This window comes from Artemia sp. Qi Xiang Cuo, chromosome 14, assembly GCF_049724085.1.
Source record: "Artemia sp. Qi Xiang Cuo chromosome 14, ASM4972408v1, whole genome shotgun sequence".
Lineage (NCBI taxonomy): Eukaryota > Metazoa > Arthropoda > Branchiopoda > Anostraca > Artemiidae > Artemia > Artemia sp. Qi Xiang Cuo.
This window is the reverse complement of record NC_142807.1, coordinates 23,888,321-23,901,246: the sequence shown is the minus strand read 5'-3', so window position 1 is coordinate 23,901,246 and position 12,926 is coordinate 23,888,321. Positions and strand designations below refer to the sequence as shown.

Here is a 12,926-nt window from a genome sequence, read left to right as displayed (position 1 = left end):
CGCGGAGTTTTCGTACTGCTCACTTTTTTGCAATGTGTAGGAACCAGTGGGGAATCCCTGTTCGTTTGGAAAGGTGCCAAGGAAAGGCATACAAATAGCATGTAGTTTCAAAACGTGTTTAATCACGTTTCTTGAATGAAGTATCTGTACTGTATATTCAAGAGGTGAAATCAATAAAAGCTTGTTACTTACTTACAAATATTTTTATAATTTCTTGAATGAAATGTCCGTTTTGTTTGTATCCAAGATTTGAATACAAGAAAGAGAGTTTTACTTAATGAAATATTTTTCCATAATCTCCGGAATTAAATTTTCCCACCTAGTGACGCTAATAGCATATGGTGTTTGATAAAGAAAAAAAAAGATCATTAAGGGAGATTTTTTAATAGTTTCTTGAATGAAAGTATCTGTACTGTATATCCAAGAGGTGAAATTAATAAAAGTTTGTTACTTACTTACAAATATTTTCATAATTTCTTGAATGAAATTTCCGTATTGTGTATCAAGAGTTAACTTAAATAAATAATTTTTTTATGAATTTTAATTTTTTTCATTATTGAATTTTTTTTACTTATACCACGTTATAAATCATCGGTTAAAATTTAACTAGTTTGACTTACTTAGACGAGGTCAGCATAAAATTTACCGAAATGTCTTTTTTTTTTTTTTTTTTTTTAAAAAAATTGTTAATCAAGAAAAATTTTCAAATTTTTAGTAGAAATTTTTAAAAATTTATTTAATTAAATTTATAGGTCGTATATATAAAACGTGAAAAAAATAAAGAGTTTGTTACTTACTTAGAATTTTGTCATAATTTCTTGAACGAAATTCCTTTTTTTGTCTGTCCAGAAGGTAAATTCAAGAAAGAATTTGCTACTTAGTTACAATTTTTTCATAATTTCTTGAATCAAATTTCCGTATTGCGTATCCAAGAGTTGACTTCAAGAAAGAAATTGTTACTTACTGAGAATTTTTCAATAATTTCTTGAATTAAATTTCTACATCATTTAGCTAAGTGAAAATTGTTTGTGATAAAGAGAAAAAAGTTACTTACTTGCTATTTTTTCACAATTTCTTTAATTAAGTATCTGTACTGTATATCCAAGAGGTGAAATCAATAAAGAGTTTATTGCTTACTTACAAATATTTTCATAATTTCTTGAATGAGATTTCCGCATTGTGTATCCAAGAGATGACTTCAAGAAAGAAATTGTTACTTACTGAGAATTTTTTCATAAGGTATTGAATCATCGGTCTGCTTTTTTTCGATATTTAGATGTCGTCTTTACGGATAGGTCCGTAGTGCGTCTAAATTATTGTACTAAAATACATAACATGTTACTTACTGAGATTTTTTTAAACAGTTAAGTTATCTGTATTAGAAAACGGGTATATCATTTTAATGAGTGGATGATAAAGAGAAAAAAAAAGTTACGTAAGTGCGATTTTTTATTAAAATATTGAATGAAGTATCTGTACTGTATAACCAAGAGGTTAAAACAACAATATATTGTTAATAACTTACAAATAAATTCATAATTTATTGAATGAAATTTATGTATTGTGTATCCAAGATTTGACTTCAAGAAAGAATTTGTTTTTTTTCATAATTTCTTAAATGAAATTTCCGTATTGTGTATCCAAGAGTTGACTTCAAGAAAGAAATTGCTACTTACTGAGAATTTTTCATAATTTCTTGAATTAAATTTCTACAACGTGTATCTAAGTCATGAAAACAATAAAGAGTTTGTTACTTACTTGGAATTTTGTCATAATTTCTCGAACGAAATGTCTTTTTGTTTGTTCAGCAGGTGAATTCAAGAAAGAATTTGCTACTTACTTACAATTTTTTCATAATTTCTTTAATGAACTGTCTTTTTATTTACCCAGGAGGCGAATTCAAGAAAGAATTTGCTACTTACTTAAAATTTTTGATAATTTCTTAAATGAAATTTCTGAGTTGTGTATCCATGAGGTAACATGAGTGTGTTACCTATTTAGAATTCCTTCATAATTTCTTGAATGAAATTTCAGTATTGTGTATCCAATAGGGGAAAATAATAAAGACTTTATTACTTACTTGCGATTTTATTATTATTTCTTGAATTAAATATCTGTATTGTGTCCAGGAAGCGAATTCAAGAAAGCTATTGTTACTTACTTACAATTTCTTCATAATTTAATGAAATAAATAAAACTATTCTAAAGAATAAAGACAGGTTAAGCTTAAAGATATTTATTGCTTAAACGTATTAACATATTTTTGAAAGAATTTGCTACTTACTTACAATTTTTGATAATTTCTTAAATGAAATTTCTTCATTGTGTATCCATGAGGTAACTTCAAGAAAGAGTTTGTAGCTTACTTAGAGTTTCGTCATAATTTCTTGAATGAAATGTCTTTTTTTTATTTATCCAGGAGGTGAATTCAAGAAAAAATTTGTCAACATGTGTCTGACAATAGATGTATGCAAATTCATTTTCTTACATCTCCGACGTTTTATTAGACATTCTAAACGTTTGATATGCTAGCTTACTCTAAAAATAATGAACACATAACAATGTAATGTAAAATATATTTTTAATGAAATAATGCTATGTAGAATATTAATACAATAAATATATTATGATACATTATTAATATCAACAATTAACTTTGGACATTTTGAATCTGTTCCATAAAATAGTTCACCATGTTCTCTCTTGATATTATAGCTCTTGTCTTCTCTTAGTTCGTAATCAGTAGAATAATCATTATTCCATTTTGAGTCATACACAATTTTTACTGGTGTCTCATCAAAAGGCTCAATATGCTTTTCGTCTTTTGTATTATTTGGTTCAATGACTGTTTGACCAATGTCAGTAACGTTTGCTGGTGCTTTGTTTTTCATCGATTCATCTTTATATTCCATCGTGATATTTTCTGACAATGCACTTTTTATTTTTCTGTCAATTTCACTGTCTATTATCACATTATTTTTACACAGGTAACAGTTTCGGCACGTAGACAAGATATGGTTTACGATATTAGTAGAAGAGTAGGCCTTTCTTTTATTGATCTTCCGTTGAATGCTAATACCTGAAAGGTGACGATTGGATGTATCAGTAGGTAATGTGTTACCTGCAACAGTAGCAAGGAGTTGTCCTCTATCATCAATGATTATTTTCATGTTGGCATTCTCTTTGAGTGCAATCATCTCTAGAGATCTCAATCTCGCATAACCACCAGCATAAGAGTTGAATTTTTTCGGTATTCCAAAGAAATTTAATTCCTTACTGTCATGACAATGCATGCATACATTTCCAATAGTGCTACCACCTGTACTTGTTTCAATGTTTAAATATTTCTCTTTGTCGGCATTCAATGCTACAATAACCTTGTTATTTAAACACACTTTATTAAAATGTTCCATCTTCACTTTTTTTTAAAGATATGACTTATGTGTTTATCGTTCCACTGCGTAAAAAATACTGATTTAATACATGCAATAGATTAGGTTGTGTCAATAACCAGTCATAGAATACCAGTGGGAAAGTCAGATCGTGTCTCTGATCAATCACAGAGCGCTGTCAATAACCAGTCATAGAATACCAGTGGGAAAGTCACATCGTGTCTCTGACCAATCACAGAGCGCAATTGTTAGAACTGTAAGCATATTTTGACATTTTAAGTTATGTACAAAAAGAAAAAAATAAATAAAGTTGAAAAATTTCGAAGTTTTAAAAAGTTTGAATTAAACACTTTTAGGATATTGAGTGTCTTTACTGAAAAACTAGTGCATTACAGAGTCTCTCAAACCCCTTAAAGCTATTTTAAAATATACAAAAACTACTTATTTAACACAAAAATTTCTTTTTTAAGGACCACCAATTAAACAAAAACCACACGGAAACCGGCATCTGAGTCTCTCAAACCCCTTAAAGCTATTTTAAAAGATACAAAAACTACTTAGTTAACACTAAATTTTTGTTTTTAATGACTACCAAGTAAAGAAAAACCACACGGAATTAGGCATCTGAGTCTCTCAAACCCCTTAAATCTCTTTTAAAAGATGCAAAAACTACTTATTTAACACAAAAATTTCGTTTTTAAATACCACCAAGTAAACACAAAACACACTTAAAAAGGCAACTGAGTCTCTCAAACCCATTAAAGCTCTTTTAAAAGATACAAAAACTACTTATTTAACACAAAATTTTGGTTTTTAAAGACTACAAAGTAATTAAAAAACACACGGAATTAGGCAACTGAGTCTCTCAATCCCCTTAAAGCTCTTTTAAAAGATCAAAAAACTACTAATTTAACACAAAAATTTCGTTTTTAAAGACAACCAATTACAGAAAAAACACACGGAATATGGTGACTGTGTCTCTCAATCCTCTTAAAGCTCATTTAAAAGATACAATAAATACTTATTTAACAAAAAAATTTCGTTTTTAATGACTAACAAGTAATGAAAAATCACACGTAATTAGTCAACTGAGTCTCTCAAACCAATTAAAGCTCTTTTAAAATATACAAAACTACTTATTTAACACAAAAATTTAGTTTTTAAGTACCATCAAGTAAAGAAAAATCACACGGAATTAGGCTACTGATTCTCTCAATCCCCGCAAAGCTCCTTTAAAAGTTACAAAAACTACTTATTTAAAACAAAAATTTAGTTTTTAATGACAATCAAGTAAAGAAAAATATAACTGAATTAGGAAACTTAGTCTCTCAATCCCCGTAAAGCTATTTTAAAAGTTACAAAAACTAATTATTTAACACAAAAATTTCGTTTTTAATGACCACCAAGTAAAGAAAAATCACACTGAATTAGTCATCTGAGTCTCTCAATCCCAGTAAAGATCTTTTAAAAGATACAAAAACTACTTATTTAACACTAAAATTTCGTTTTTAATGACCAACAAGTAAAGAAAAATCACACAGAATTAGGCAACTGGGTCACTCAATCCCCGTAAAGCTCTTTTAAAAGATACAAAAACTACTTATTTAACAAAAAAATTTCTTTTTTAATTACCATCAAGTAAAGAAAAATCACAAGGACTAAGGCAACTGAGTCTCTCAATCCCCTTAAAGCTCTTTTAATATACACATACTATAAATCAATTTAAAAAAATTTTCGTTTTTTTTTTACACCATGTATAGAAATATCACACGGAATTAGGCAACAGAGTCTCTCAATCCCCGTAAAGCTCTTTTAAAAGATACAAAAACTACTTATTTAACACAAAAATTTCGTTTTTAATGACCATCAAGTAATTAAAAATCACACGGAATTAGGCAACTGAGTCTCTCAATCCCCGTCAAGATCTTATAAAAGATACAAAAACTAATTATTTAACACAAAAATTTCGATTTTAATGACAATCAAGTAAAGAAAAATCACACGGAATTAGGCAACTGAGTCTCTCAATCCCCGTAAAGCTCTTTTAAAAGATACAAAAACTACTTATTTAACAGAAAAATTTCGTTTTTAATGACAATCAACTAAATACAAATCACACGGAATTAGGCAACTGAGTCTCTCAATCCCCGTAAAGCTCTTTTAAAAGATACAAAAACTACTTATTTAACAAAAAAATTTCGTTTTTAATGACCATCAAGTAAAAAAAAATCACACGGAATTAGTCACCTGAGTCTCTCAATCCACGTAAAGCTCTTTTAAAAGATAAAAAAAATACTTATTTAACAAAAAAATTTCGTTTTTAATGAGCATCAAGTAAATAAAAATCACACGGAATTAGGCAACTGAGTCTCTCAATCCCCGTAAAGTTCTTTTAAAAGATACAAAAACTACTTATTTAACACAAAGAACCCCCATGTAACTGAACCCCTGTATAACTGAAACCCCTGTACAACTGAACCTCCGTGCTAAATTTCATTACGTTTAATATCTAGTCACCAAATGCTCCAAGCCTCAGAATAAAAAGGGATTTTTAAAACAGGGAGCCCGATTTACGAAAAAAAAAAAGGGATACCCCCCGTGCAACTGAACCCCCCGTGTAACTGAACCCGTGTATAACCGAAATCCCTCCGTGCAACTGTATCCTCTTTAACTGAACCCTCGTGCAACTCACCCCTCTATGCACCCCCCCCCCCTCATAACACTTTTCAGCCCATTCTTTTTAAATTGACAATATTTTTAAAACATTAATTACGTAATATACAGACCACATCGGCGAGGTAAAGCTAGGTCAAGTCACAATGTCATTCTATCGTTACTTTTCAATTAAGCTATTGAATACTTTCTAGCAATGTCCCTTGTAAGCGTCTACGCAAATATCTTTTCGCAAATATCTTTTCGCAAAAAAAAATTCGCAAATCTCGTAAACTAAAGAAGTAATTACCCTTTTCAAATGCATTACTCGTTCTATTAATGAAACCCATGAAACGAATAGCCAAGTTTTTAAAAAAAAACCTACTAATCAACTTACAGATGAATGACCACGGATTTAACATAAAAAAAAAACCGCAATCACTGGCTGTGGTACTAGATGCTTTACGCGAGCATTGTAGAATACTGGGCTTATCACCAAAAAGGCAGTGAACTTTGAAACTGCGTCATTCCTCTTGGCAAAGAGTGTGATGATCCGTAACTACTAGAAAAACCTGTTTGTACGGGGGCGATGTAGAACTGCATAGATCTATTCTACTGTAATTTCCGGGGGTAAATTACCATGGAGGGAGGAAGGGGATATCCCAGTAAGAATTGAAAAACGATCGGAAACTAAATAAAAAAACAAGTTTTTTCGACTAAAAGTAAGGAGAAACGCTATGTATCGCCCACCTAACTCTGAAAGGGTGAATCACCTTAGATATTTCAATTGAGCGCTTTTCATTTTAATTCTCAGGGTATAATGAATAGGTTCCAATCTAATTTTAAAAATCCAATAACTTTACTTTCGCAATAAACTTTTACAATTGAGATGAACCTAAATAATGGATATCTTTCCTGAATGAGCATTAAATGAAACTTTTTTCTCACAGAAAGATTTTTTAAAAACGAGGTTTCAAAATTTCGGTTACTATTGGCTGGTGTTTGCACTTTACTAGGCTTTCCCTAAGGGGGTAACCATGATGACAAGAACTTCTCAAATTCTATAATGCTATTTGCTAGATTTCACAATATATTCCTCCAATTAAAAATTGGGTACTTGTTAATTAAAGGAAACATACTCAAGAATTATGCTTAGGCTAAATCTCAGAAAACCGTTTCGTAGCCACAAAGACAAGTAATGGGTGATAGAATGCATTGGACTTGTATAATCTGGGCTATATACATATGCACATTAGGGAGGTTGGGGTTAGGGTAGGGGCGCTATCCAAATACTTTACCCCCATCCACCCTCTAATGTGCAAATATATTGCCCAAATTATATTATTACATAAACTAACGGTTATATGAAGGTTATATTTTATTACGATTAACCTAACTTCACTTCTCGGGTGGGTTTCGTTTAGTTTACAAGTACCAAAAATTGTATCTTAAAATAATTATAAGCTCAAAGTTTTTTTTCTAATTATTTACATAAGAGTAAACATTGATTTCTAGAGCTGTTGGACGAAACAGTTTTTGACTTTTCGTAACAGAATTAGCCAAGTAAATTATAACTTTTTATAAGAAGTTTATATACCTGTTGTCAGCACATGCCCAAACTTTCAATGTTTTCTCGTTGGTGATGCAAGCAATACAGTTTGTGTTCAATGCTACAACTGTCGGGCATCCTTCTGACGGTGAAATATTTAGAATTTGTTTGATATTACCATCAAGGTTACGAACAAATATAGCTTGATCTTCAATAGAAAAAATGTTTTCTCCAAAGTTGTAAAACTGATTCGTCTTCAAAGCGAATGAGCCTAGAAACCGCATTTTCTTGAATACTCTAAACATAGATGGATGATAACATACACGAAACATAGATTAAACAGGATGGACATACATCTTCGCAATGCACTAAGCCAACCTGGTTCCGTCAGCTTTTGGCTCGCAGGATGTATGTTTTCATAAGATTAGATACAAGATTTCACTAACTTCTACGGCAGACAAAGAGCAAAAAGTTTAAGTTAACAACAGAAAAATAAATAAATCGAAGATAGAGCAGGTATTTTAAATTATTACTCCAGTAATAATGAACAAAAAACTAAGGTAAGTTAAAAAAAAAGACTAAAAACAAGCCAAGTAGAGGGAAAGAGAGTAAGGAAGAAAAGGTGGACAAGAAACACAAAAAAATGAAAAAGACAGAAGGAAAGAGATAGAGAGAGAAAACATTCATATGCAATTAAAGAGCAAAAAAGATACAGTGTTGCACTGACGTCATACATTGTATAAAAGGTGTTATATTCAGAAAATATTCTTTAGTACGAAATATGCCCAGGAGATGACTCGAAAACGATACCAAATTAATAGCCTTTTAAGCCTCCTTCAGATGTATACATATAAAATTTTGAACAAAAAAATTTAAATATTACGGTGGGTGATCAGGATATTAGAAATGCCTAGATGGGGCATGTCCCAAATCGGTTTGGAGCCACTGTTCTAAATCCACCAGGGGCTCATGAGCTTTTTAGTCCATAGCTATATAGGGATATTATTCAAAGAAATGGATTAGATGATACTCATGTTTGCAGCGGTATCACATGACCAAGTTCAAAATCTGGACTGTTATTTGTACTTTAATATTATTGTACTAGCTGTTGGGTTAACACATATGCAGGATGCATCAGATTAAACCCCTATACCCAGGTCAATGATACAGATTTTGCTGACGGTATAGCAGTGCTTGAATCATGCACAAAAATAAACAGCTTCAAGAACTACTAGATAAGGTCACGGTACAGGTCGATCATCTTGGTCTTCGGGTGAATGCGGGTGAATTTTTCTCTTTAAAAGGCAATAGTTTTTTTCGCTTTAGTTATTGCCTCTACACTGAGTAAAACATTTGTTTATTTTTCTTTGGTGTCCAAGTTTTGGTCTAATCAAAATATTGAGTTTCTATTTAAATAGATAAAATGTTCGATTTTTTTTTACTCAACAATCGCATTTACCCAACTAACTTTCCAGTTAAAAAGGGATTTGTTAATTTTTCAAGTTTTTCCTTAATTTATATATCATCTATGGCTCTATGACAGTAAATTGTTGTTCAAACCAAGGGACTGCAAATTGTTTTTATAGGGTTTTCGGCCAAGGGTGCAGCTACAGCTGCAACCAGGATCTGACAGAGTTTAACTCTATATGTAAATTAATTTAAAAAACTTTTTCCACGAAATAAGTTTTTCAAAGAAAAGTAAAGAATTCCATTAAACAAAAAATGAGCAAAAATAAAATCAAATGATCTACCAAGCGTTAAACTACCCCAAATCAGCATCGATAAATAAATGAAACCCAAAAAGAAAAGAAATAACAATAATTAACCGAGTCAAACTCAAAACGAGCAGAAATTAACATAAGTTGGGCGCAAAACCCCTATGCCTTCCCAAGGCCAGAACAAAATTTGCACTTTACTAAAAAAATATAAATTTTTTTACTTGTATAACTTTAATAAATCAAATATTATTAACATTTTAATTACTAAATATCAGTATATGTATATTAAACTAACAATGCACATTCATTTGTATTTTTTCAGTAAAATGCAAATGTTGATCTTGTCTTGGGAAGGAATAGGGGTTTTGCGCCAAACTTATGTTAATTTCTGCCTGTTTTCAATTTGACTTGGTTAATTGCTGTAATTTCTGTTTCAGCTCGGCTTCATTTTATTATCAATTCTGATTTGTGGTAGTTTCACGCTTGGTAGATTATTTGATTTTATTTTTGCTCATTTTTTGTTTAATGGAGTACTTTACTTTTCTTTGAAAAACTTATTTTGTGGAAAAAGTTTTTTAAATTAATTTCTGTTCGTTCTATATTGACATAGTCTCTCAGGGGAAAAAAATAATACTTTAAATCTTTTCGTTTTTTAAGACTTTAAAATTTGGCCTGCTATTTGTATGCTGGAGAAACATTTTCAGCATTCTTTAACAACATGCACCCTTTTAAAAATCTAGACACAAATAGTACTGTTTAACTTAGCTTAATATCTCTTCTAGTTGACCTAAAATGGAAAACTTTACAAAATTTGCAAAATATTCTGTATACTTTCTGTGATATCTTGGATACACTTACGCTATTTTGATTTGGTTAAATTTTAAGAGCAGAAATGGGGGGGTTGGCGTGGGAGGGTGTGAGTTGAAGGGGGATTAGTTGCCATCAAATCACTTTCAACTATTAAAAAGGGCATCAGCCCTTTCTATTCTCAATCGTATAAGCCCTTTTCGAAGTTCCCACGACAACTCCTTCGATACGTGGTGCCCTGGTCTAAACAACTGCAACAAAGAAAAATAATACATTACACCCCCTTAGATCTTTACTATAAAAATGTCAAGCCTTCCAATCACTTTTGACTATTAAAAAGGGCGTTAGACCTTTCGATTTCCAATCGAATGAGCCCTTTTCGAAACGGCAACGCTTTCTATAAGCACCTTATATACCCCCAGGGCATAAATTACAACCCTTACCCTAAGGTCTGTTAGGGTGGTTTTCATCCTCTAAGACAAAATTTAAAGAACTTTCAACTACATTAAACAACTTGGCTATCTCAAAATTTTTATTGGATGTGTTTGGAGAAACTGTGGGCGTAAGAGAGGAGGTAGTCGTTCTCCAATCACTTTCGACGATTAAAAATGGCCCTAGCCCTTTCAATTTTCTATCAAATGAGCCCTTTTGAAGTTTCTATGACAAAACTTTCAATAAAAACCTTATATTCCCCCAGGGCATAACTTACAACCCTTGCCCTGAGGCTGGGGGGGAGGAGGTGTCATTCTTTAAGACCTAATTTCCAGAACTTTCTACTACGTTGAACGAAATCGCTCTTCGAAAATTTGATCGGATGTGTTTGGAGGAATGGTGGACGTGAGAGGGGGGTTAGTTACCCTCCAATCCCTTTTGACTAATAAAAAGGGCACTAGTCCTCATAATTTCAAAGTGAATGATCCCCTTTTGAAGTTTTACGACAACTCTATCTATAAAAACCTTATTTTCCCCCAGGACAGAACTTACAACCTTTGCCCTTGGGGCTCTGGGGGGTTTGTTATTCTTAAACACATAATGATAATTTATAGGATTTTCATCTTATTTGAATAAAGTGGATCTATCTAAACTTTAACAGAATAATTTTGAGGAAACGGTGGGCGTTAGAGGTATATGTATTACTCCACTCAGTTTTGACCAATAAAAAGAGCAATTTCAGTTTTCATTCAAATGGGCCCTTTTTTAAATTTCTACAACAACTTCCTACATAAACTTTATATGCCCCCAGGGCATAAGTAACAACCCTTGCACTGAGGGATTTGAGGAGGTTATCATCCCAAGTGACATAATTTCAATAACTTTCAACTATGTTGAACTAAATGGATATCTCATAATTTTGATTATTCGCGTTTGAGGAAATGGTGAGCGAGAGAGGGGTCTTATTCGTTCTTCAATCACTTTCAACTATTAAAAAAGGCACTTGCCCTTTCAATTTCCAATTGAATGAGCCCTTTTGAAATTTCTACGCTTTCAATAAAAACCTTATACGACCTAGGGCATAACTTACAACCCTTGCCCTGAGGGCTGTCGGGGGGGAGGGGTTGTCATCCTTAAAGACCTAAATTCCAAAACTTTCCACTACTTTGAATAAAATGAATATCTAAAATATTGATTGGATGTGTTTGGAGAAAAGATAGGCGTGAGAGGGGGGTTAGTTGCCTTCAAATCACTTTTGACTGTTAAAAAGGGCACTTGCCCTTTGAATTTCCAATCGAATGAGCCCTTTTTCAAGTTTCTACGACAAAGATTTCAATAAAAACCTTATATGCCCCCAGGGCATAACTTACAACCCTTGCCCAGAGGACTTTGGGGGGAGGGATTGTCATCCTTAAAGACCTAATTTCCAAAAGTTTCAACTACTTTGAATAAAATGGCTATCTAAAAATTTTTATTGGATGTGTTTGGGGAAAAGTTGGGCGTGAGAGGGGGTTAGTTGCCCTCAAATCACTTTTGACTATTAAAAAGGGTACTATCCCTTTGAGTTTCAAATCGAATGAGCCCTTTTTCAAGTTTCTACGACAACGCCTTCTATAAAAATCTTATATGCCCCCCGGGCATAACTTAAAACCCTTGTCCTGAGGGTTGTGGGGGAGTATCCTCCTCAAAAACATATTCTCTACCTGGAAATCAACTCCGCTGAACAAAATGGCTATCTCAAAATTTTCGTTGGTTGTGTTTTGGGGAATGTTGGGCGTGGAGGGGGGGGGGCTAGTTGCCCTCCAATCACTTTCGACTATTAAAAAGGGCACTAGCCAATCCGATTTCCTATTGAATAAGCCATCTTCAAAGGTTCTGCGACAACACCTTCTATACGAAGTGCCCGACTGAAGAAGAAGAAAAAAAACACATTGTGCCCGACTGAAGAAGAAAAACAAAACACATCGTTCTTTACTTATGCAGCGCTAGCGCGCTGCCTATGATGTACCAGTGTTCACTTCTATATATAAATGTACCAGCACTCGGTTCTATATGTCAAAAAAGAAAAAAAGAAAACGGCCGTAATGGCACTTGAAAACGGAGCTATATTGTGGATTTCTTTACCTTCAGACGTTTCTTTTTTTGTTACAAAATATACAAGTATGTACAGGGTTTATTCTTTTGTAATTCTGGAATCTTAGTCTTGATTGCCGGGCTATCAAACGACCATGTGTAAAATATGTTTTATGGTACTAATTCAATATTATGGTGCTATCTGTCGGGTCATGAGATTCCTCACGATAAAGACTGATTACATTTTGCAGGGCCTAAATACAGGACACATCAGGTTAAACCCCCTGAATTCAAGTCAATTAT

At 32.4% G+C, this 12,926-nt stretch overlaps 1 protein-coding gene across 1 annotated transcript in view; it reads right to left on the bottom strand.

Annotated features, from left to right (window-relative positions):
• LOC148944286 (intraflagellar transport protein 140 homolog) overlaps positions 1–12,926 on the bottom strand; it is a 254,533-nt gene that overhangs the window by 63,622 nt on the left and 177,985 nt on the right. The window contains exon 9 of the mRNA XM_089099895.1: positions 7,642–7,864. Coding sequence (XP_088956021.1) covers positions 7,642–7,864 — 223 coding nt within the window. The remainder of the gene's footprint in view (positions 1–7,641; positions 7,865–12,926) is intronic.